The sequence below is a fragment of the Oryzias latipes genome, chromosome 18 (assembly GCF_002234675.1).
Source record: "Oryzias latipes chromosome 18, ASM223467v1".
Taxonomy (NCBI): domain Eukaryota; kingdom Metazoa; phylum Chordata; class Actinopteri; order Beloniformes; family Adrianichthyidae; genus Oryzias; species Oryzias latipes.
Genome location: NC_019876.2, coordinates 26,517,733 through 26,543,419, shown reverse-complemented (window position 1 = coordinate 26,543,419; position 25,687 = coordinate 26,517,733). Strand labels below are relative to the sequence as shown.

The 25,687-nt window shown below is 42.5% G+C and overlaps 1 protein-coding gene across 4 annotated transcripts; it reads right to left on the bottom strand.

Annotated features, from left to right (window-relative positions):
* Positions 1 to 1,041: 1,041 nt before the first annotated feature.
* LOC101163035 (sentrin-specific protease 5) lies at positions 1,042 to 24,483 on the bottom strand. 4 transcript variants are annotated; one of them, XM_004080038.4, is made up of 12 exons: positions 24,260 to 24,483; positions 22,458 to 22,583; positions 18,073 to 18,717; positions 15,332 to 15,445; positions 13,947 to 14,058; positions 13,414 to 13,561; positions 10,674 to 10,721; positions 6,415 to 6,492; positions 5,496 to 5,633; positions 2,318 to 2,401; positions 2,197 to 2,247; positions 1,042 to 2,085 (listed from the first exon to the last, which is right to left on the bottom strand). In XM_004080038.4, exons 1-12 carry the CDS (start codon positions 24,351 to 24,353, stop codon positions 1,975 to 1,977), a joined length of 1,749 nt encoding a protein of 582 aa, XP_004080086.1. In that variant the 5' UTR covers positions 24,354 to 24,483; the 3' UTR covers positions 1,042 to 1,974. The 4 variants fall into 4 exon arrangements, with proteins under 4 accessions (XP_004080086.1, XP_020567431.1, XP_020567430.1 ...); XM_020711772.2 differs by lacking the exon at positions 24,260 to 24,483 and adding an exon at positions 23,715 to 24,188; XM_020711771.2 differs by lacking the exon at positions 24,260 to 24,483 and adding an exon at positions 24,095 to 24,171.
* Between the last annotated feature and the right edge of the window lie 1,204 nt (positions 24,484 to 25,687).

Here is a 25,687-nt window from a genome sequence, read left to right as displayed (position 1 = left end):
CCCAGCCTAACCACCCTACTCCAAAAAACAAAACAAAAATTAGAGGTGCCTAAAAAAACAAAAAAATACAGTAAAAAAAATAAAATAAGGCACACACCAGAAAAGTATCCTTTTCCTACTGTATTTTGTTTTAAAAAAAAGTAAGATAAAATAAACACAAAAAGGAGATCCATAATTTTAAAAAAACAAAAGCATATAAACCAATCCATCCTAACCCCACCCCAAAAAACCAAACAAAAATAAAAGGTGAATCCAGCCTTAAAGACAATAAAATAAAGTAAGAAACACAAAAAGTTTCCTTTTTTTCTTTACTATATCTTGTTTTCTAAAAAAAATTAAGGAAAAAAAAACTACAAAAAGGAAATCCATAATTTAAAAAAAAATAGTAAAGAAGCCAATACATCGTAACCCCCCACCCCAAAAAACAAATCAAAAATAAAGGTGGATCCATCCTAAAAAACAATGTTTTGAAAAAAATTGAGAAAAAAACACAAAAGGGAGATCCATAATAAAAAAATTATCCATTTTACATCTACTTTAGGTTATTTGAGACTCCTTTGTCAATTTCTAACCTATTCTGACCATAAATTTTAAAAAAAATGATTATAGTTTTTTTTCCTGAGGACAAAATCTTTCAAAAAGCTTTTTGTCTTTGTTTTTAACCTGGAGTTCAAAGACAGTCTTGTGACGTAGGTATGAACAGCTCCAGCTCTGGGCTGCAGTGTTGGCGTGTTTTCTGTGATGAATTTCCTCAAGCCGACTACCTGGACCAGGTGCCTCCAGCCTATTAGAACGTGCTAGAACAAGAAGTTGGAAGGCGAGGTGACGGGTCTAGACGTCTACGGTCTGAACCCTAATAAGCTCAGAAAAGGCTGGGAACTGCTAGGTTTTTATGGTAGGAATGAAATACATTTTTAAATCTAATTACATCCGCACAGCATGAAGGAGTCAAACACAGATCTTCTGTTCTGCAAAGTATAAAACATGCTTGTGAGTGTGGCAGCAGTCCACCGTCTGCACCGCTCATCAAATACACAATCACTGTTTGCCATCAACTTTTATTTTAGCAACGTAACGCGTCCCGACCATAGAAAGCAAGTCTGCATCGTCTATGCAGATGAAACACTGCAACAAGGAAGAAGACTCGTTCCTCTTTATTCAAAAAAAAAAAAAAAAAAACGAAACAAAAAAAAAGCTCTGCAGCTCCGTGGTGGACGTGCTGCGCCTGCTGTGGTCCTCTCCAGAATGGCTTCTCTTCAAACAAATATTCAACGGCCAAAGCAACACAGAGTTGTCGTCCTGGAAACATTGGTAAAACAAACAAAAAGACAAAGCATATCACATGTTCACTGACAGCAAAAAAACACAGTAAAAAGATAAATGTGATACACTGTCGGCCCTCAGAGTCCTGCTGGCTCTCAGGTGCGTCGCTGGACGCAGATCCCGTCTCCAAAGATGCGCTCATGTTGGTAATGAAGGCGGAGTTTGTGGCCGAGGACGGCAGGCGGTGCCACCTGCAGAATGTACAGCGAAAACCTGCCTCTGCTCCAGAGCTCGTGAAACCGTAGCGTGACGCAGGAAAACGCAGCGTCTGAGTTCTGGATGAACATCGTTCTTGTCTGGGGGGGTGTGGGGGACTGCAGCTGCTGAGTGCGTCCGGAGCGATGGAAGCGTCTGCCAAACAGTGATGTTCAACCGCACTCCTCTCTGCATTCAGGAAAAACCACCACATTCTGATCCACCCCCCCCCCCCTCAGCACCAGGCCACCTGGAGCCGACCCGGAAAAAAAAGGCAAGTTCCCGACTGACGAGGAAGTCCGTACGCAGTTCCAGAGGGGGAGGAGAGGAGGGCCGACCAACCACAGGAGGACAACGGCGTCACGTGATCGAGCCGGCAGAGTTCCCGATCAGGCTCTTCCAAGTGTCCCGTCCCCGTTGTCCCCCGACTCCGTGCTGAGCCTCCTCGCCGTCGGGTCACAGGATGAGCTTGCAGTGGCACAGTTCTTTGTACATTTGCCTCCGGAGCCGTTGCATGTCCTGCTGGCCGAAGCTGAAGGGCTGCCCCAGAGCCAGACACTTGCAGTACTGCAGAGGAGCAGAAAGGGTCAGAACCGCAGCAGAGACGACCCGGACGGGGTTCGGGTCTGGGCAGAGGAACCCTCCGTGACCCGTGTGTGTTCTACGGGGGAGACTCACCTGCAGTACAAACGCTCCACAGTCACTGTCGTTGTTCTGGCGCCCCACGTTCTGCAACACACGCATGATTATGAAGACGACACCCAACAGAGCATCATCCAAATGAAGAATCAAGAGTTACCATTTTAAAAAAGCCTTTCCAGCCACTCAGGAAGTCCTGCTGGTTCTTCTTGACGGCTTCAGCTTGCAGGTACTTGAAAATGTGCTGCAATCACAGAGAAAGACGATGAACGACAGTACAGAACATCCAGGAGCTCTGCGTTCCTCACAGCTCAGCAGGGGAAAACAAAAAGCCGGTCCGTAGGACAGTTGTTTCAGATGGCAGACGAAAAAAAGAAAAGTAAAACCGTTTTTCAGTTTTGTTTATAATCCGATTCTGAAGGAAGTTTTATTTTGAAAAACTACTGGTTTCTCTCCACCACATCCAAGTCGTTCTTGACGCACGTCGAGTCGCTCAGTCAGGAGGAAAATTCATTCGCTGCTTTCCTAAAGCACAAATCGCCTTATTGAAACTCCCAAGCTAGCAAAGTTGACAGAAAACAAAGGTTTCTTTAAGCAGAAAAGATCCAGGCAGGAAATGGAAAAAACCATTGAACTTCAAAATAAAAGAAAGCTGCATTTAAGAGGAAACACCAGGAGTCTGGATTTATGATGACAGTTGTTCCCACAGATCATAATAATAATGCAGAATATTTAGCAGCCGGCTGTCTAATGTAATGAGGATGCAGCTAAAACTGTTGTTCAAACGGTGGATTTATGTTCGTTATATTTAGAAAATCCCAGTTTTAGTGACTTTTTTTTTCTCTTTTTGCATTTCTCCGTCACACCTTAAAAGTTGGACATGGTGGAAGTTGGCGTCTGATTTTGTAGCTTCCACTTTGGCAGTTCTGAGTTCAGTAAAAAATTCAGATCGCATTTTGGGAGGTGGAATCTGGCGTTCGTACAGAACATATTGTCCGACATCAAACTATTCTGTGGCCTGAAAAAGGTAGGAGAGCAGTGGCTTAATTAACCACCTGCCCTCAGTTCACTACAGATAATGTGACACCACACACACATCACTAGTCCCCGACGTCAGACTGTGCGTTACAACCCTTGTGTTGTTTTTGAGAAGGTTTGAAAACATTCTTTGTTCAGAAACAGATTCCTTCTGCACACCTTCTATTTGAAAAAGTCTCGAACCATTTTCTTTTTCCAATTTTGGCAAAACTACTCGTTAAAATTTCTTTTTTTCTTGTATTTCTTGGTGGTGGTCTAGTAGAATCCCTTGAACGCCCCCTGGTGGAGTATCTGTGCGTTGCACATTTTTGATTTTCTACTTTTTAACATCACACAGAGGGCTCAAAAAGTCATGTGATGCCGATGTGCTTCACATTTCAACTCCTTAGATCTTCTAAAGGGTTTAGCTGGGAGCTCATAGGAGGAGACTTTATTGTAGTCCAAAGTTTGGTTCTTATCTGTTCTGGATCTTCATCCTGTAGGAGGACTCTTGACCTGTGACCGAGGCTTCCTGACAGCAAGCATCTAATTTCACTTCACAATTCCTTGATGGTGTCGAGAGGTCATTGAACCTTCATAGCTGAGCCCTTTAACACTGGAGTCGTTGCCGGCGACAGCTACATAACCAAAGACTACCGTAAGGCAGAATCCGAATTCTTCCCCTAACTCTATGGCTTCTCCCTGCCCCTACATTTAGCCCTCCAAACAGAAAGTCGTAGGAAAATATAGTCCTCTAATGCGGACGTCACTCCCACTCGATGATGTCATCAATAGTTGCCGGACAGCGCGGAGCTGCCAGCGCTTGTACAACTTCAAAAAGGTCACGCTAAAACCAAAAATCCTTACTGGCTAGGCCTGGAAAATGAATAGCAAATCTATCGTTATCTTTGCAAAAATCGTATCGCAAAAGATGGCGAAAATTGCAATAAATGATTACCTTAAATGTCCAAAAACAATCGCATGGGAGGTTGAAATATTTAATTCATATTTAATCATCATTGACCAATCAGATGGAGCCCTTTCCATCATTGACCAATCAGATGGAGCCCTTCATGTTGTTGACCAATCAGATGAACACCTCTTATGTTAGATGCTCTCCTCCTATGTAGACAAGGGCAATTTGGAGTGTAATGGATGTTATGTGGACTCTTTATTTAAATTAGACTGTTGCAGTGAAAGGGAAATGATGGTTATTTGTTCATGTATCGCAAGTTATATCATCATCATCGCAATATTGATGACTAATATTGCATATCGCGAGTTTTCCTCAGCCCTATTACTGACATGTAAACTTCTGTGCTTCAGAGCAAACCCCACGTGAAGCAAAGTGCTTCTCCTTCGCGGGGTAATACCCAGCCCTATTTCAGACACCCCGTCCCTCCAAAAGGAGGGGTAGGGGAAGAATTGGGATTCAGCCAAACTCTTTGACCATTTACTAAATTAGGGTACTTCTAACAGAATCATCTAATTTCTGTGGATTGCCTTAACACCTCACCTCTGTAAAGTGTTGCATTTCAGCTCAAGCTTCCTTTCTCTACTTCAGAGTACGCTGGAATTATGCTAACCAGTTGAAGAGTTACGGTAATGAAAGAACGCTAAAGGTTAAAGATACCAAAGCAGCCCCAGACCATAACCAGGCCTCCTCCGTGTTTCACATAATGTTCATCTCTTAGAATCCTTTTTTTCTGTCTGTAAACAACCAGCTAATGTTTTCAGGTTTGTTCCATCGGTCCATCTGTCATTTTGCACTGCAGTATATATATCTTTTAATGATTTTCCTTCAACAATGCTGCCTTCTTTGGTCATTTTGTCTTTCTCTCACAGCAACATCCAGATTGGCCGTCTCCCATTCCGTGGACCTTAAACCTCTGAATCTTTGCAGCTGTGGACACAGGAACATCAAGCTGCTTGGAGATGTTCTTCTAGACTTCACCTTCAACTTACTGGTCTGTTATTGTCCTTCCAATCTCCTCCACTTCCTGTGGTCGACGTTCCAACAGCATGTCAACAGATCCCACAGCCAGACTGACTAATTACAGGCTTGACGAGCGGTGAAGTGGTGCTAATTAGAGGACACACCTCGGTTAAACATGTTTCCCTCGTTTTTGTCCAAGCTTGTTAAACTTGTATGTTTTTGATGTGACTCTGTTGAACAACTACAGGAGTTTATTTGTTGATTCGATAAATGTTTGCATGTTTCTACTTTATGGGGGTTTTTCAGCGGCCGTGGTGGAACGGCGACAGCGGTTCGATTCAGATGAATGCTCGCAGTTTTGACAGGATGACATAATCGGTCTTACCTTGGGGCAGCGCCTGTTGAGGGTGCGCTGGGAGTCAAAATATGTGATGGCTCGATGCTGGATGTCCACGCTGACCAGAGACCAGTGCACCTCCAGGTGGATGGGAATCAGCAGCAGATCTTTCTGAAAGATGTCCACCTGACGCGAAAAGAAAAAACAGGAGAACAAAGAGTAGGATGATTAGAATCCAGGCTCTTGAGGAGCTAGGAAGGTCATTAAAACCCCTAGATAAAGTGAGTTTCAAAGGATTAAAGGCCCACTCTGATGGAAATAGTGTTTTTTTTATTGTTATTGTGGCATTTTTGTGTTGATGGACGACATGTATAATGAAAATTAATCTTAAAAAGGCATTTTTGAGTATTTTTTTCATTCAAATCGGGAAAAGATCGTATTTGTTACCTGGAAAATACGGTGGGTGGGCCACAAGCTCCTTGCTCTAAGCTCTAAAAAACAGGGAGGGGAAGGGGTCGGTCCAGGCCAACAGCCCCGCCCACAACTCAGAGGTGAAGCGACATTTCATTTTGACTAAAAACGGCATAATCATGATAAAGACACCAATGGGAGCAATTTTACAAACAGATCTAAAGATGATTGGAATGGGACTTTAAGCCAGAAAAAAAAAAATAGTCTCCTCTGTAAAGTATCAAGTCATCAAACATCAAGACATTCAATTTATTTAAACGGATTTAATGAACTGTGTGTGTGACGGTGTTGGCAGTATTTTAAGGCTCCATCAGAGGTGGCGATCCCACACTAAATGGTTAAATCTCTACAAAGAAACATGACAAAAAAAACAAAAACATTTGACAGCCACTTAGACAGATTTTAGCCCTGAAGGATCATGGATCATGATCATGGATCATGATCATGGATCTTATGGATCATGCTTCCAACTAGAAGAACAGACGTCTGCACTCACATTCTTTGTCCACCGTTTTACTCCTTCATATCCTTTTGTCCTGAGCTTATCATAGAAGAAGCTGTTGAAGAAATGGACCTGAGGAGCAGAGCCAGAAAAGACGACAGCGGTGAAAACTCGAAGAGGGCGGAGCTTCATGAACACATGACAGGAAGTACAGGTGATTCTTCAGGAAGGAGATCCTTAAAGGGTATGTACCATGCAAAAGCAGCTTTTCAGTGTATTTTAATGTTAATTCCTCACAAAAACAACTCCAAAGCGATATTTTGATCTTTTTTATCACATTAATTTGCACTAAAGTGAGGAACAGCCCCTTTCAGGAAGAGTCTGTGCTGCCAGCGGACAGTCTGCGCTAACCAACACACCCACTTTCTCTGTGGATCTAGCGGTGATCGCCAAAACGCTTTCCTTTTCTATGCACTTCCATTTTTGCAAATGTTTGGATGTTGATTGTTTTTGGGAGCAAAAGGCAGACACGCTGCCGAGGCCGACTCTAGGATGACTTCATGAAATGGGCGGCACACACAAAGGCGGAGCCTCAGAGATTGAGTCGTCTTACTTCCGGGTAGAAAAATGAGCTGCAAAAATAACTCATTTAATTAAAAAAATTCTTTAGAGCAGTGTTTTTCCAACCTTTTTTGAGCCACGGCACACTTTAACCTTGACAAAAATCCTGCGGCACACCAGCATCCAAAAAAAAAAAAAAAGGAGAAACTCAGTCTGTATTGATCTACAGTCCCTCCACAATCTCACATGCATTTTTCTAATAATTGTGGCAGAAAAAGCTGTTTTTTCTAAAAGATGTAATAAAAGTTAAGTTAGCAGGTTTAAATACTGGTTGATGTGTGTTCGTTGTGGTTTCAAGATGTTTAACAAGGACGACTCATTGTGCGCTGAGACGCTGTCACTTTAACTCAATGCATCATGGGAGATGTAGTGCAAACAGCTGCCAAACGCAGAAAGACTCTTCTCTGAGCTTCACTGTTTTGTTCACTTGTTCCACGGTCTGACAGCAGATTCTGTGGAAAGCTACACCGCTAAAGACGAGTTTTAGCTGGTATTTTTGTTAGTTCAAATTGTTGTTGTTCAAATGAACACAAAGTAAAAAGTATTTTACGATCTTTCATATTCCTTACTACTCAGTGTTTTATCAAGGCCTGTTTGGATGAACCCAGAGCTGATATCCTGGAGATGGAAAATGTTTTTAGATCAGTTAATGAGGGCAATTTCCCACTGGTGTGCGCGGCACACCGGTTATAAAACACTGCTTTAGAGTGCAAAATACTATCATGTATATGGCTTAAAACCAGCATGATATGGGCCCTTTAAGTCTGCATGATGATCATTCTCACCTGCAGTAACTTCACCCAATGACAGCCCTTTAACCCCTTGATGCCTGACTTTATTTCCAGCTAAAAAAAAAGTCAATTGTGTTTTTGCCAGTTTGTTTGGAGTAGAGCTGGATTGCTAAAAATCGATTAATCAACCTGATCAATAGTGGATCCATAAAAGTAGAGATCAATCTTTTATGCATTTCCTTTTTCTAACGATGCTCTCGTGAGTTTTTGTGAGATTTGGCGAGATCAAGCTTTGAAACAAATCATTGTGTACAACTGTAAAACTGCTGGACAGCTTACGAAATACAATCGGAAGGTTCATGGAACATTGTTCATATGCTCCGATACATCTACAGTGTATCGGGCGACAGTGGCTCAGGTGGTTGAGCGGGTCGTCCAATGACCGAAGGGTTGGCGGTTCGATCCCCGCTCCCACCAGCCAAAATGTCATTGTGTCCTTGGGCAAGACACTTCACCCTCCTTGCCTCCAGTGTGGCTCCACTGGTGTGTGAATGTGCATGAATGATCCCGGTGATGGTCAGAGGGGCCGTAGGCGCGAAATGGCAGCCACGCCTCTGTCAGTCTGCCCCAGGGCAGCTGTGGCTACAACCGTAGCTTACCATCACCAAGTATGAATGAGGAGTGAATGAATAATGGACACAATGTAAGCACTTTGGGTGTCTTGAAAAGCGCAGATAAATCCAATCCATTATTATTATTATTAATATTAACAATAACAGCAGTACAACCAAAGTCTGCTAGCTTGATGCTAACGTATAATGGAATTTCCCATTGAACGGCTTATGCTAACGTTCGATCGACCCAAACATATATTGCTGACTAAATGAACAGCTTTATAAATTCACAGGTGTAAATTTTCCAAACTCTTTTACAGAAATGTTTTTTCAAAAGTAACCATTTGTGGTCTTAAGCACCGGTTTTTACTCAAAACATCTGGAATAAAGTGTAATGCTATTTATTGCGAGAGCTTTACCTGGAGGCCAAACTAAAACGCAGGTTTCTTAACAATCTGCACATTTTTGTCGGAGCGTCTTCTTTCGAGAAGCCATGCAACACTGTATGGTGGTAACAATGCCATTGGTTTAGTATTTCACTGATACATTTTACAGTATATGCACTGTATCAAATTAATATGAATATCTTCAAAATGTACATAGTTTATAATTGTATTCCCATACAAATATGTCTAAATGTGTAAACCGTGTAAATTCTAAATGGAATTGAATCAAATCGAGTGGATTAATAGAATCAAATTACATTGTTCAGAAGCCCAAAGCTTTTGGCACAGTACACATTCGTCTGTAGAATACTTTATTGTAGTAGGGGAGGTGATCATTGTTGACTTTCTGAGTCTGATTTTAGGTCATATGGCTTCAAAGCCTTCATTATTGCCCCACAACAGGGTTTCTCGCGGGACGATTTTTTGTGGCCCTCAATAAAAGAGAGCCAGAGTAGGTTCCTTTGAGGAAAAACGTTGTGTTGGCAAGACAAAATGGCGCTATTAAGCTAAGTGGACAAATGCGTACTTTGTCGTACCTCGTGGGCTGGATAAAGCCATGTGCCTGATTTGCAAGCAGGTAAATGCAATGCTCAAAGAATGCAATATAAATCAACAATATATTACAAATCATAAAAACTATGACAAATTTACCTGCGAGGAGCGAAACAATCAGCCCCAACAACAACAACGAGGCTATGCTGCACAGCAGATAATGTTTACAAAAATGGCTAAATCCAGTGAAGCTGTGAGAGAAGCTAGTAGCTACCCTGTGGCTTTGGAAATGGCCCAGCAAAGTAACGCCTTAAGTGATGGGGAGTTTTTAAAAAGAACATATGGTGAAAGTACCTGACATTGTTTGTCCAGAGCAAAAAGAAACAAGTCTATCAAATGCTACAATTACTAGATGAGTAGAAGATCTGGACGGCAACCTCCGGGAAAACATTTGGAGGGCCTGGTTAACTATACATATACCGTTTGGTCATTAAGGTTTTTAAAAAGAACTTTTTCTGTTTATCCATTTTTTTCCCACCAGAATTGGCCGGCCCCTAGTTTAATGTTAAGTTGTTAAGTTTGACCTCCGCTAAAAAAAAACTTTGAGAACCCCTGACCTACAACATTGTGTTTGACATTTAGTATGACACATGCTACGTTCACACCGGACATGTGTCACGCGTTCAAGAACGCACTGAACGTGGGTTCTTAAACATTTAGGTTTTGGAGTTCACACTAGAGTGTTGCTACCCAATACCAGCGCATGTACCCACAGTTGGAAGAGCTTTGGTGTGAAATGTCAAAGTGATACAAATCTTGCAAATCTTGCTCCAGGCTTTTTCTTTCCCGGGTCTACTCTGATATATGAAAGACTTGCTGGAATATAAATCTGGCACGGTACAAACCACAGTTAATTTATCCTCCATGATCAATTTTCAAACGGTTGGCACTTCCATGAATTAAAAAGATGTCCATACAGAACCATTCATCACTACCAAATATGAGTCCCAGATCAGTCAAATTTCAACTGGTTTAACGTTTAACATGCTTTCAATGGCCACGTGTTTTGAACTTTGACTCTTTAAAAAAAGAATTGATCCAGGCTCTGAATTGATTCTGGAAAATGTTGGTGATACCCAGCCCTAATTTGGAGCAGAATTGGTTTGATGCATATTTGCATCAGTAAGCATCAAGCAGATAAAGACTTCATTGAGATCTACTTTGTTTCAGCCCCCATTGTCTTCTTTTAACATAGCAGAACATATAGATTAAAATTCTGACAGCATAAAAACCAGGTTATTTGGTATAAAAGTCACACCACTTAAATTAAACTTCAATGATAAGAAGGTTTTAAGTATTCTTTGATTACTTTCTTCATGTCTGGACCAGAAAGACATTGATGGTTTTACCTTATCTGGAACAGAATCCATGACCAGGTCACCATACATGTTCATCACCTGCACAGAAGACACAACAAGCGTCAGAAGAAGAAAGTACATGAACTTCTGATACTGTGATGCAAATGTCCAAGAAAAGAAAAGATGTAAAACAGACTCATCTTCTTCAAATGAATAAGCTAAAAAAAAGTGCATATACATATCTATACATACACACATATACACGCACACACACATACTTTCATTGAGGACAGTTACAAGTATCTTGGAATTCCACAAGCAAATAGCAACCTGGAACAAGTAACAAAAAAGCTGCAACAGCTAAATACCTCCAACGAGTAAGGCAAGTCAAGCTCAAGGCCCCAACTGATAGTGTGCTCAGTGAATGTCTCAGGCAATGGAGAGCAGAGGATACAGTGCTGGAGGACAGATCCTCATGGGAGGACAAACCCCTGCATGGGATGTACCACCGGATCATAACTGAAGTGGCTGATATCAAGAAGTCCTACCAATGGCTAGAAAGGGCTGGTCTACAGGACAGCACTGAAGCGCTCATCCTGGCAGCCCAGGAACAAGCCCTGAGCACCAGAGCAATAGAGGCTCAGATCTACCACACCAGACAAGACCCAAGGTGTAGGCTGTGCAAAGAGGCGCCTGAAACAATCCAGCACATAACTGCAGGATGTAATATGCTGGCAGGGAAAAATCCTGTGGGACTTCCAGATCCAGACTGATAGGATGGTAATGGCGAACCAACCAGACATTGTAGTGGTGGATAAATAACAGAGGAAAGCCGTTGTGGTGGATGTGGCAGTGCCAAGCGATGGGAACATCAGGAAGAAGGAACATGAGAAACTGGAGAAATACCAGGGACTCAGAGAAGAACTGGAGAAAGCATGGAAAGTGCAGGTGACAGTGGTGCCTGTGGTAATTGGAGCACTCGGGGCAGTAACCCCCAAGCTGGAGGAGTGGCTACAACAGATACCTGGAAAGACCTCAGACCTCTCAGTCCAGAAAAGCGCAGTGCTAGGAACACCTAAGATACTGCGTAGGACCCTCAAGCTCCCAGGCCTCTGGTAGAGGACCCGAGCTTGGAGGAGAGACCACCCGCGGAGGGTGAGAGGGGCGTTTTTTTTTTTTATATGTTTAGATGAGGGAATCAGGTTGGTTTCACGTCACAGATTCTCTACTAGATCATCAATCTCACATGCATTTTTGAGATAATTGTGGCAGAAAAAGCTGGAAACTGCAGCTGTTTTTTTTTCTAAAAAATGCAATAAAAGTTAAGTTAGAAGATTTAAAAACAGATTGATGTGTGTTCGTTGTTTCAAGACGTTTAACAACAGATCTCCTTGTGCGCTGTCAATCTCATGACCCAATGCATCATGGGAGATGTAGTGCATAAAACAGCTGGAGATCGGTTTTCGGAGCTTCAGTGTTTTGTTCACTTGTTCCACGGTCTGATAACGGACTCTGTGGAAAGCTACACCGCTAAAGACGAGCTTTAGCTGCTATTTTTGTTAGAACTGAGCGACTTTACGAGCTAAATCGGGACAAGGAAGTGAAGACTTAACCACGTCTGATTGGTCAGACTGATGACATGTGATTAAGCCCCTCAAGAATGATTGGTGGAGACAGTTAAAGGGACGGGACTTTTCCAAAATACAGCCGAAGGTGCAGCTGAATCGCGGTACCTTATCAAAATGTCTTTAATAAAATAAAATAAACGCAAAGAAAATGTATTTTACATCTTTTATATTCCTAACTCCTCAGTGTTTTATCAGGGCCTGTTTGGATGAACAGAGAGCTGAAATCCTGGAGATGGGAAATGTTTTTAGATCAGTTAATGAGGACAATTTCCCACGGCACACTTGACCATCTCCCACGGCACACTAGTGTGCCGCGGCACACTGGTTGAAAAACACTGAACTAGATGACCCAACTCCCAATGTTAAAGTGCCTAGGACAGCACTAGAGTTACAAGGTACTGAGACCGTCATCAGTGTAATCAGGAAGTGCTCCAACAGCTTAACATACACCATTTTTTTCCTTTTGGTTTTGGGAACAATAAAACCGGTTTAAACAACATTTGAAATTTTAATTACAACCACTGAGTGTTACATTGTAATGTGCAATAATGATTACTGAAATGTTTGAATTACAATCAATAAGCTATTGATTTTATTTACTTGATCTGCAATGTGTAGCAATAATTACTAGTTTGATGTTATCTTGTGTTCTAATGATAATCAATTATTATTACATATCGCTATCGTTACTGTTCACTGAAATCATGAATGAATGTTTTCTGAAGATCATCAATCATTTCTAGGCACTGGATTTTGTTACTTCAAGATAATCTATCTGATCAGAACCGGATTTAAAAACACTTTTAAACTATCAAATGAATGCACTCAGTAGGGGTGGGATTATATAACCTTGCTTCTTCCCACTCCCTTTCAAGCAATAAATCAAACTCTACTTATACCTCAGTTAATTATCACTGTATTTAATTAAGCATATATGATTTAAGTGACATTTTTGTTTTGTTTTCTGTCTTTTTAATCTATGCATTTCATCATTTCTGTAATGAGTTTGATAAATATGTGTAAATTCTTTATTGCTTTGACTACAATGCTTGAAATAAATCAATCAAATCAAATCAAGACCATTTTGTTCCTTTTAGACAAAAACTGAACTTTTTTTCCCTCCCAGCTGAAGCGGCAGCAGGAGGGTCCGGTGCTTCCTGTACCTGGTCATTGAGCCAGTTCTGTCCATACAGCGTTCCCAGGTCGTCCATGGTCAGAACGTGCCTCTTGTAGTTGACTCTGAATGTTTTGGCCACGGCTGATCCTGACGTGCGCTGGAAGGACTGCATGAGGTGCTGGACCATAGCTTTCCTGAAGAGGATGATGAAGATGTGGGTTTAGGTTTGAGCCTCATACAGAGAATGAGATCTGGAGGTTCATGAGAGACTGACTGAAAGAAAACCTTCTACAAACGTAGTTTTATATTTTTGTTCACTGTGAAATGCAGGATTTAAAGACCCACTCCACTGAAAATGGTGTTTTAACATGTTTTTGTGGAATTTTTCTGATGATGGAGGACTTGTATAAGGAAAATTAAGCTTAAAATGGCCTTTCACTGTTCTTTATTCAAATGGTTGTGAATGATATTTTTACTCAGATATTTCATCCACGAGGAAACTCCATGAGCATGTTCAGGTTGAGTTTTGCTTGGTTTCGTCTTTCGGCTGCAGTTAGGGGTGGGGGGGTGGTCTCTGACCTGTGGGGCTGTGAGAAGTTCTCCTTGAAAAGGTCCTGCAGCTTTTCCACCACGTCGTCTATGTGCACGGGAATCAAACTCCCGTACTGCTGCAGACACTCCTGCAGAATCCCTGCAAACATGCAACAGGCGTCGTGTTCACACCAGTGAGGTTTCATCCAACGTGTCTCACTGGACACTAAACGACATCAACGTGTCTCCAAAACGAGCATCTGGGCTTTTTACAGCTTCGTCAGCGATGGATTTGTTGACCTTTGACACTGGCAAGAGGTCACCATCTTGAATTTTCCAGAAAGGAAAACACGTTTAGTACCATCTATCACCTAATAACTCCTCGAGCATCATTGGGAAGCTACTTCGGGGAGAAAAAAAATGTTCTTTTAATGTTTGCAGATTTTGACCAGCGTGACAAGCTCCCAAAAAGTGGCGTTTCCCTGTTGCTAATTGCTAATTAAATAGGTGAATCTTTGGTTGAAGCTGATGAAACAATGACATACAACATGAACATATTAGGAATGTGGGTGTGGTTAACAAAAACAACTTCTGTTGTCAAGGAAACCCTAAAATTTCTTTTAACCAATTCTTCTAAAAACGTCTTAGAGCTGTTCGCTACCTCTGGGTAAGCAAAACATAAAATGGTTGCTATGGAAAAACAACAACAGAAGAGCCGCCACACATGGCTTTTTTTAAAAGAAGTGGTCAAATGCAACTACGACCAGGGTGGCAGGGGCAGAAAGGGAGGGCGAGGAGCGCGTCGCAGCTCCTCAGCCAATGAGGGCGGGTCAAAAGGGAGCAGCAAGGGCGGGTAGCGTCTGCAGGCCAAACGACGCAGCTGGTAGCTTTAATTTTGGCTTGTTTTATTGTAATGGACACACAGTAAGAACAGTTTTTCTTTAAATCAAAATAATGAGAAAAACGGTCATTTGGAAATAATTAATGATCTTATGAACCAAAAAAATTAAAAATCAAACAGTACTTGTCTCTTGTTATGTTTTGTCTTTGTTTATAACTCATTGTAATGAGATCTACGTTGTAAACCCTGATGTTGATGTTATTCAGCCAGGATAGTTCCACAGCAGGAAAAAAAGTCTCTTGGTTTTAAAAAACAAAACAAAAAAACTGTTCAACCGGCCCAGAAACTGAGGTGGTCCTTGTGGGGATCATCAGAAGATGAGCAGCTGCAGACGTTTCCACCTGCGTGGACGACGTGCACACAGACAAACACCTCTCATGGCATTTGCCCCTTAGAAACCACTCAGACTGCCCAAGACCCTGAGCTGAGGGCTGCATGAAGGAGTACTCCAGCCCTGCAGAATAAAGCGCACAGGAGCAGGTTGTGCAGGGGAACGTGGACAGACTGGACGGCGTCCTTCGTTGATGCCTACCAGTTACACAGCTGGCGTGCTCCTCGCTCAGCGCCACTTCCACGGGCTTCACCTCCACCGCCTTTTTTGATCCTTCGTGTAGTTTGTGCGAGGAAGGGCCGTTCATCGGCTTGTCTGCCAGACGAAGAAACACACACGTCAATGCAGGCGCAGCAAAGCAGCTGATGCTGCTCTGACAAAGATGACCAACTCAAGAGAGCGGAGATCCAAACTAAACACAGCCTTCTCCTCATCCTCTCTTGCTTTTCCTGATGCTTCACAGTCGCCAACCCTCAGGAGTCCAGGCTAGAACTGACTGTTTACGTTATAGTTTCATCTGGAAAAAGGTTTATCTTGCATTGTACCACTGTACTGAAAAATTATACCTAAATGTACAATAAAAAAATCTTGCAAAAACTTAATTAAACTTTAACTTAATTAAAAGAATGTACGGTGGCGCAGTGGTTAGCCCTCCGGCAGCCCGTGACCCCGAAAGGGACAAAACGCCTTAAGAAGATGAATGAATGAATGAAAAAAAAAATGTACCTGTAACTTTTGAAAAATGATGTAAAAATCAAACATTTGACATAAAAATGTAGCCTTACACATTTTTGTACTGATGTTCCTAAAACAGATTTCAAAATACGAGAGAGACAGTAATCACTAATACGCAGAAGACCAGACGACCATGTCTGCTCAAATCAGGTTTTAGCAAAAATGTTAGCAGCGTTTTTGCCAAAGCGTTTAGCTGATCGCTGCTAGCTCCACAGAGGAAGTAGGGGTGTGTGTGTGTGTGTGTTAGTCTGGGGGTGGAGCTGGCAGCACACTCTTCCTGGAAGGGGCGGTCCCTCACCTTGTGAGGTCACAATGTGAAGACCCACTCGTTTTGGTGGGTTGGGAGGGGCTGGTGCTCAGAGAGCGGGTTTTTAGAGGAATACTCAGAAATGTGTGAATACGACTTTGGGGTTTTTACATATAAAACATTATAATCCACCTAGAAGCTCAAAAAGGTGATTTTGTATGATATGAGCCCTTTAAAGTACAGCACATATTAGATATTACTAAACGTTGCTAACCGTCTTCTCAAAGGACTGATTATTTGATCGTTTTTCTGACCAACATCCTCATTCCTTCTTTAGTTTGACCACAACTAAAGTAGTTAATCATTTTCGAGTGTGCCGTCTTTGACCATAGAGGATCTTTGTGTGCATGCGGCCGTATAGTTTTTAATCTTGCCGTGTTCAGAGCATCAATTCTCATGTCTTTCTTACATCCTCTTAATGCGTGATTGTAGCTGGCATGTCTGCGGAGATCCGGTCAAACACATGAGTTCATCAGTTAGCGACGGTCCTGTGTTGGCCATTTATGCTTAAACCAACACTATACTGATGTGTTTTTCTACTGATCTCCAAATAGGAAAGAGTGTGTTCGATTATCTGGAATAAATTATTTTTTCCCTCCAGAAAATGAGCTGTTGGGGCATCTTCTTGAGAAAAGGAGCAGAAAAAAATGTGGGAAGACATGGCTGATCTAGTCTACCGTACTTATGGGCCTCACAAAAATGTTTGTTTTCCAGCTCAACACACAGGACCACATCACAGGACTGACACTTCTGTGTCCTTCCTGGTTTTGTTAATGAAAATCTGCCTGGAATTCATGCCAGGAATAGTAAAATGAAATGAATTTATTGATTGGTTGATGTGACGCATAAAATGGGATAAAGGCTGTTTTTTCCTGAGTTGCCCCCTTTTCCCTGCCTGTTCCTGAGAGCTCTCTGTTTCCACTGGCTTACAGCCCCTCACAACCCCAACCAAACATTGGCGGTGCAACAAAAATGGTGAGCAATACCAGATCTATTCAGCCGTACAGTTTAGATCCAGATTCCAGCTCAGACGAGGAAAACAAAGACGTTCATGGATCTATGTGTCTGCAGGTGGAAGCATCAGAATGGAGCGGAGCGGCAAGCATTTGTGCCCCGCCCAACGTCTTTTATACATCACAGCTACAATCTTTTTAAAATGTCATTTATTCATCTGTTCCTGATTCACGATTTGAATAAAGAAATATGCAGAAAGGCAATTTTAAGCTTAATTTTCTTAATATTTGTCCATCAGAAAAATGCCACAATATGTTCTAAACACCATTTTCATTGGAGCGGGTCTTTAAACGAGTAACACCACCAGATTGGGTCAAGTTGAATCCAGACCAGTTAAATGGAACACCTTTGAATGACCAGAATGAGTCTTGGTCATGTGACGTGGAGGCTCTGGAGCGTCAGAATCTGTACACTCAAAGACCCACTCCGGTGAAAATGGTGTTTTTAACACGTTCTTATGGCATTTTTCTCATTTATATAGAAAATGAAGATGAAAAAAAAAGCATTTCTGAGTATTTTTCCTATATTCAGAAAAGATGCGGTTTGAAAAAGCCTGTAGTTGTGACGTAGAAGCCGCAACAGCAGGCCATGAGGTCTTTGCTCCGCTCCATTCTGATGCAGACACATAGATCCATGGACGTCTCTGTTTTCCTCGTCTGAGCTGGAATCTGGATCTAAACTGAGCTGGATAGCTCTGATATCGCTGCCATTTTTGTTGCAGCTGTTGATGTTATCCGTCAAGCGGGTGTATCAGATCATTGCTTCATTGTGGATCACCAGTACCAGGTGGAATCCTGAAGAAATGTTCTGTTTTGGTTCATATTTGTAAAACAAAGCGACACAAACAGATGGGAAGCATCTGAACTCTGATTATGGCTGCACGTACCTCTGCAGGAGGCTGTGAACGCCTCTTCGCTGCTGTCCTCCTCCTCGCTGTAGGGAGCCTGCTCGTATCTCCTCATCTTCCTCCGCCTGCTGGACAAGTTGGAGCACTGCAACCTGTGCGAGCTCGTCAGCTGGCGCCTCTTGCACCGGGTCCGCCAGCGCATGGCGAGCAGATGTCCGAGAGCTCCGTGGGCCTGAACGTACCTGCCCCTCTGAACCCTGTGCCATCTGGGGCGTGGCCTCCTGGCTGCAGCTGGGGAGGGAAGGTCGTCTCCTCTGACCCCACTGGACTGATCCGGCTGTTCTTCTGCTCCGTGATGCTGCAGAACGCGAAGCTGCTGGGAGGACTGGGATGGGAAATCTGGGACGTCCCACTCCAGCTTCTTCTGGCTCTCCTCCACTTCCACGTCTTTGATTTCCTCCTTCCCGCTGTCCTTCCAGGCCTTGGCCTCAAACTCCCCCAGGTCCTCCGAGTACACATCTGTCAATTCTTCTTCATCGCCCATCGTTTCCATGCCATCCTCTTCCTCCTCCTCTATATACTCGCCCGTCCACAGCTTCTCCTTCTGGCCCAGCCTGAGCTGCATGGGGCTGGAAACGCTGTGGCCCGACACCGGGACGATCAGGTGGTCTCCTGGAATCCCACCTGGACACAAACAGATCCGTTAACATCGACCACGAGCCGAAAACCAAGCCGGCCAGAGCAGAGAGACGCACAGCCGGAGTCTGCCAACCCATGACCTTCATGGCTAGATGGACAAACTGACTCTGGACACATTTAGTAATAACTTATGAGATGTGAAGAATGAGCTAAACATTAGCATGAAAGGCAAAAATGTGAGCATTTAGAAAGAGGGAGACTAAAGAAAGTGTTCAGATTGATAGTCTTTGATCTGTTTGGCATTTCAGAAGCTACAACCATCAAAAGTAAGAGGAGGGGATCAATGATTAGATTGACAGATAATTAAGCTAATAATAAAAGTATAAAGTAGTATATAGTAGTATAAAGCCACATCAGATTAAAACTACTCAATAAAGAGAAAGAAAACAGGGAACAAAGTCACATTGTTTGAAACTATTATTCAGTGGTTCTAATTTCTTAAAAAATAAAATATATAATGATAATAATAAAAAATGGGTGTATATTTATTTATTTTTTGGAGTGTTTGACTCCGGGCTCTGAGCCACGCTATCGGATCTGAAGGACGAACCCTTCACCGTTTAGCTACTAGCCCCTTTAAAATAACGACCCAGCTGGTACGTCACTCGTAGCGGGGAAGCGAGGGCGGAGCTGTCCATCAACTGGCTGCACTGGAGAGCTGTCTATGCCCCACACACCGCACGTATCCGGACAGTCGAGCCCATTTAGTTTGAAAACACACAACGTTGAACATCGCCCATGGGTCGTCACCCTGCCCCCTTCCCACACTCATGGTGCAACAAACGAAGCAAACATAACAGGAAGAATTAACTAAGGGCGGAACAACAAAACTGACGGATTAAAAGAAACGCAGGCGACAAAAAACGGCCATGCTCAACCCTATTTTGACCAGGAGACCGCATCCCACAATCCCCCCTGCCAGAAGTCCTGACGTGCACGTGACCGCCACTACAATAAATATGAAAAAATTAATTAAGAACGTGCTTTGACCAAAAACTAAAATGCCCACAATTCCTTTTGTCTACAATAGCCGCGAAGTGACGGCCTACCGCCGCTACACGGCAGTGTTTCCACATCCATGCCAACGAGTGTAATTGAGACATAAATAATCCCAAGATGTCAAGAGAGAGAAAGGTTGACACAGACAGAAGACTGTTTCAAGAAAGATGGGAAGGTGAATACTTGTGTGTTCTTCAAGGACAAAGACCGGTATGTCTTTTGTGTTACGAGGCAGTGTCAGTGGTTTAAAGAGTATTATCTGCGTCGCCATTTTGACACCAAACACGGAGCTAAGTACGCTAATGCCAGCCTTCAAGAAAAAGCAACAAATCGCCCAAGAATTAAAAGCAAACTGCGGTCGCAGCAGAGTTTGTTCACGAAATCAACAGCCAAAAACGAGGCCGCAGTGAAAGCTAGCTTCATTGAAAAGCGTGGTCATTGAAATTGACCACGCTTCCAAGGGTTTTTCAGATGGAGCCTTTTTAAAGACGTGTATGTATGCTGAAGGTTTGTGAGCAGGTGTGCCCTGACCAGTTACAGACTTTTAAAAATGTCAATTTACCAAGAAACACCATCACGGGCTGAGTGAAGGAACTAGCAGAAAATCTTAAAACACAGCTGGCTGAAGAGAGCACTGATAACACGGACACAGTGCCATTATCAATTAATAGAGGCGTAAAGTCGGATCTCTCCATCACCTAGGAGCTGTTGTATGTGGCTGCAATGCATGGGACGACGACGGGACAGGGCATTGATGCGGTTGAGAAGTCCGTAAGTCAAAAAGCGTTGCCTTGGGGATTAACTACAGACGGTGCACCGGCAATGTGTGGAGGAAAAGTGAGTTTGGTTGGACTAATGAAGAGGAAAATGCAAAACATGAAGTGTCACTCGCCTCTGATAACGTATCATTGCATTATCCACCAAGAAGCTTTGTGTGGGAAGGTGCTGGGGATGGAGGACGTTGTGACCGCAGTCATAAAAACAGTAAACTTCATTCGGCCTGAATCACCATCAGTTCCAGCAGTTTTTGCTGGAGATGGGCTCAGAACACACGGATGTGCCGCACCACACAGAAGGGAGGTGGCTGGGTAGGAGCAGAGTCCTCAAGCTGTTTTTTGAGCTCAGGGAGGAAATTTCTCTTTTTATGCAGAGTAAAGGAAACCCTGTGTCTGAACTGTCAGAACCAAAGTGGCGGTGTGACTTTGCTGTGATATGTGACATGACCGACCATCTTGCCCAGCTAAATCAGAAGCTGCAGGGAAGCAAACAACTCATAACGAAGATGTCCGACACAGTCATGGCTTTCCAGCGTAAACTGGATTTATGGATGCGGCAAGCTAAACACGACAATCTTGTCCTGTTGCTGTTCTGACCTAAAACCAGACATCGACACACTGGAAACGGGACATCTGGCCCGAAAACAAACAGGTAACAATTTGTTAAGAACTTAATTAAAATATATTAAAACTGTTACAATTTTATGATTGTGCTTGAAATTTTTTTTCATCATGTTCAGAACACGATCAATCGAGAATCCAGTTGGTGTGTTCAAAGACAGGCAGCATCTACTCATCAAAGACAAACTTAAAATTTGACAAATACTGAGTCAAACTTTATTTTAGTATTTTTAGTTAATTAGATATTATTTATGTTTGCAGGTCTTAGGCAGACCAATTGTTGTCATCAAACCATCAGTCGGATGCAAAGCTGTGTGCAGCCTTTTTCTTTAAAAGGTTACTTGTGTAGTAATAAACGTTCTCTGCAGCTCTGTCTTATGTTATTTTTCTTTATTCACTTGGACAGTTTGATCCTTCATTAATGGAGTTATGTGGGTTTTAAGAAGCGGACAAAATTTAAACGGATTTATGCCAGAGTAACAAGTAAACATATGTTTTCTTTGCAATTGCTATAGTCACTTTAAAAAGTTATAATAAATAAAGAACGATTTATTTAACATTAAGGTGTAGTTACATTCATTTTTTATTACATTTAGTTACATATATCTGGCCCTTTGATGTGGCCCCCGGTGAAAACGAGTTTGACACCCTATTTTAGACTTCAGAGATTAAAAAAAAATCATTTTACAAAACCCCTTGGATCAGAAGAGAATTAAACTATGAATATTAAAAGCATTATTTCAAGTTAAGAGCTGAAAAAAGACAGCAGTAACAATTATTTAAAAAAAAAGGGTAGAAGCTGTTTTTTTCAGCCCAGAGGATTCTGGGACGCGGAGCATTCTTTAGGTCACTTTACTGCCAGAAAGTGGAAATGAACCGAAAAGACAAAACGAGCCTCAAACTCAAAGTTAAAGGGATATTAAAGTGATGTCAGAATTCCCTCACCTTACCTCCTGAAACACTATGTGTAGTGCAGGAATATCCTGTGACCTGCAGTTCAGTCACGTGCTCATCACTACAAACCTAATAAATGTGACCACTTTACAAAGATTATTAAAAAATCGATTGTTGGTCTGATGATGAAAACCTGGATGGTTTATAGAAAACACATTTACAATTATTTTTCCCTAAACACAAAGCTGTACAGTCTATATTCTCCAATCTAGTGAGCACCGATGCACACTGCTTTTCTGTAGAGACTTCTGGGAAATGTCTGGGGCACAGGATTTTGAAAAAGGAGATTATCACCTCCTGAAAAAAAAAATATAGGGCTCCACGTAGTGAGAGAATTCGGACACAACCTTAAAGTTTTTAACAAGTCAGACTCACCTCCGCCGGTGCCGTCCTGCCCCACAGCAGTCAGGCCCAGATCTCCCTGCCAGCGGTTCTGGGCCAAGCTACCGCCACTGTCGCGCATTGTCCACGGACAGCCCACGACCTGCGCCAGCGCGTCAACTGCAAACAGCAAAGAGAGTCAAACCCCTTCATTTTTCTCCCATCAGTAATCAACAGCAGCTCATGTCGACTCTCACACAGAGGACTCCGGCTGTTCGGGGCCTGAATGGACGTTCATGGATCTATGTGTCTGCAGGTGGATGCATCAGAATGGAGAGGAGCAGGGAGTTTGTGGCCCACCGACCATATTTCCTCCAACAAATATAATCTTGGTTTCAATTTACAACAATTTGAACAAAGAAATTTCCAGAAATGCAATTTTAAGGGTTGATTTTCCTAACGTGTGTCCTCCATCATCAGAAAACTGCTAGAAGAACATGTCAAAAACACTCTTTTTATTGGAGTGGGTCTTTAAGAACAAAGGAAAAACTGAATTCATGCAGCTTTTCTGCTCCACTTGAGCAGCACTGCAACAGCTTCCAATCACTGTGACAGACTATGAAACAATGTACTTTATCTCCAGTTTAAAAAGCTAAAGAACCTTCAGAGAAAAGGCCTTTTTCTCTTCGGCTGAGTAACATTGTTGCCAGGATATCTCTTTCCTTGTGTTTTCTTACAGCCTCTCTCATGCATCAAGGTCACTGGGTGTTTCCGTTCAAAACAACCACACAGAAATGACAGTTTTATGAAGATACATCTGCATTCATATGCATGTTACCCCTGAGCTACTGAGCCCCTTTAATGAAAAAAAACTCCAAACAGGTTAAAGTCTTTGTTTTTTTCCGGAGACATCCTTCAGATGAAAATCTTTTGGGTGATGGGGGTTCGTAGTTGAAATCCCAAAGAAGTCTGACCCACGTGTGGAGCCTCTCCTCCAGTAAGGAGCATCATGTCACCTCTGCTAGTTTACAAAGTTTGCAACGTGTCATAAACGGCTAATGACCTGCAGCGAACGAACCCCCGCCTTATATCATGGAAATAATGTTAAAGTAGTTCTCTATCAAGGATCCTCAGCAGGAATTTCGTGTCCACGGCACGGTGGGCTGTGGAGCAGCGTTACTCGCTGCAAGGCTAAAAAGTGACCAGAGCTTCAATAAACATCCAGGTTTCCCTGGACGCGCCCCCGCTCTTCCGCCGCCCGAGTGAGCGTTTCACCGGGGAGAAACACCTGCCGATCCTCCCCTCACTCACTTCAGAGCAGACCTGCCGGTGCCACGGTCTGCCTCCCGAAGCGCGTTCCGTTCCCTGCTGCTGCTGGACTCGCACACGAGCCACACTTGCCTAGCTAGTAGTCGTAGTTGTTGTTATGGAAACCTCCGAGCCGAGAGCGAAACGCTGCACACTAGCGCAGCCACGATCGGCGATTCAAGTCCGAATGCTTCATGGATTCTTCAGGAAATAGTCGGTACCAGGGCTGTAAGAAGCGCGGACAGCTAACAGAACCGCGGCTACGGCTGGACCATTTCAGATGTAAGACGCATTTAACAGCCAGAAACCCGAGGTTTGTAAGGATCTACGGCTGGAGAATGACACAAAATCTGCATAGCAACCATCACAAACGACTTGAGTACCTCCGGTTTTGCAGGAATATGATTAATTGTCCGCGCTAACCTATTAGCCGTTAGCATGCTGTCCTCACCTAGCAGCCGATTAGCATGCTAACAGCAACCGAACCAGAAACTGGGCGCGCGCGCGCGCACTGCACGGAGCCACGCGCGGAGGGAACGTGTGCTCACCTGTCAACTGCAGCCTCACTGGCCGAACTCTGGACGTAAACTTTTTTGGATCTGCGCACACACCAGGACCGAATTTGGAGCAGCCCTGCCTCATTCAATGAAATCCGCTGTAGAACAGCCAGATGTCGGCTTTCTTCTGGAGATGTAGGCGGCAGACTAACCAGCGTAGAAGCGCAACGTTGCCCCCTACTGGAGTGGACTGTTAAATGCACGGTGAACAAGTAAAAGATAAGGGATCTGTGAAAAAAATATAAACATTTAAATATGAAAACTTTGACTTTATCATGAAATAAACTAAACATATTGAATGCAAGTTCGATAAATACACCTAGTCAATTATTTATTTTTTAGTCTTTACTCGTGTTTAAGAAGATATAAAAACTTTATTAACAAAACGTATTTGCTTATCTGCCTTTATCTATTTGTAAATTTATATTAAATTACATTACAAAACCTTTGATATAATTTTGTTCAACCAACTAATTAAACAGCAATCTAACTAAATTATGTGTGAAGTCAACAATTTCACACATTTATGACAACCATGCAAACATATCTAATGAAATACCTCAGTGCTGTGAGATTTAAGAAGTTCACTTTTTTAAAGCAATAAATTGAACTTTACTTGACTGCAGTTATAATGGTTACTATATTTAATTAACTTAATGTGACCTAATTGTGTATTGCATGCATCACTGCAAAAAATTCTATTTCCAATTGTCAGTAATTTTACTGTTATTTTCTTCTTACATTTTTGTTAATCAATGCATTTCTTGTTTTCTGAAAGGAGTTTGATATATCTGTGTGATTTTTTGTTGTGTCGTCTACAGTCAATGCCTAAAATAAACCATTCATCCATTTTCTTAGCCCGCTGTGCCCTTTTCAGGGTCACGTGGTTGCTGGTCCCGGCTACTGTTGGGCAAAGGCGGGGTTCACCCTGGACAGGTCGCCAGTCTGTCACAGGGCACACACACACACACACACACACACACACACCCTCAAAATAAAGTAGTTAATTATCGTACTTTTTTAAAGTAAGGAATAAAGTAATTTAAGTAGAATTTCATCCAGTAACTAAAGTAATGAATTACTTAAAACAAAAAATAAACAATTTACCCAATACTGTTAAAATGCAAATTCTTAAGGGAAAACAGCACAAAAAAGATCTTCTTGTCTTTCATTTAATTTTATTTTTAAAGAGATGATCTTGTGCAAAGAATATGGTTGAAGACATAACCTGGTTTAATTTAATTACCTACGGTATATTTATTTCTATCAAATCTGGAACTAAGTCTTGAACATAAAGCATGTTTTTGGAAGCCACATGCAAGGGAAGAACACGGAAACTCTAACATAGAAAGGTTGCAGCTGGGATTTGAACTCCGGCCTTCTAAATGTGAGGGAAGTGTGCTAACCACTGCACCACCA

Coding starts and splice junctions, on each gene's coding strand:
- LOC101163035 (XM_004080038.4), bottom strand. CDS start 24,353: ATGAGGCAGGGCTGCTCCAAATTCGGTCCTGGTGTGTGCGCAGATCCA. Junction 13,562..13,946: donor AACTTCTCACAGCCCCACAG/GTCAGAGACCAC, acceptor CATCCTCTTCAG/GAAAGCTATGGTCCAGCACC. Junction 2,402..5,495: donor TCAACAGGCGCTGCCCCAAG/GTAAGACCGATT, acceptor CTGTGATTGCAG/CACATTTTCAAGTACCTGCA.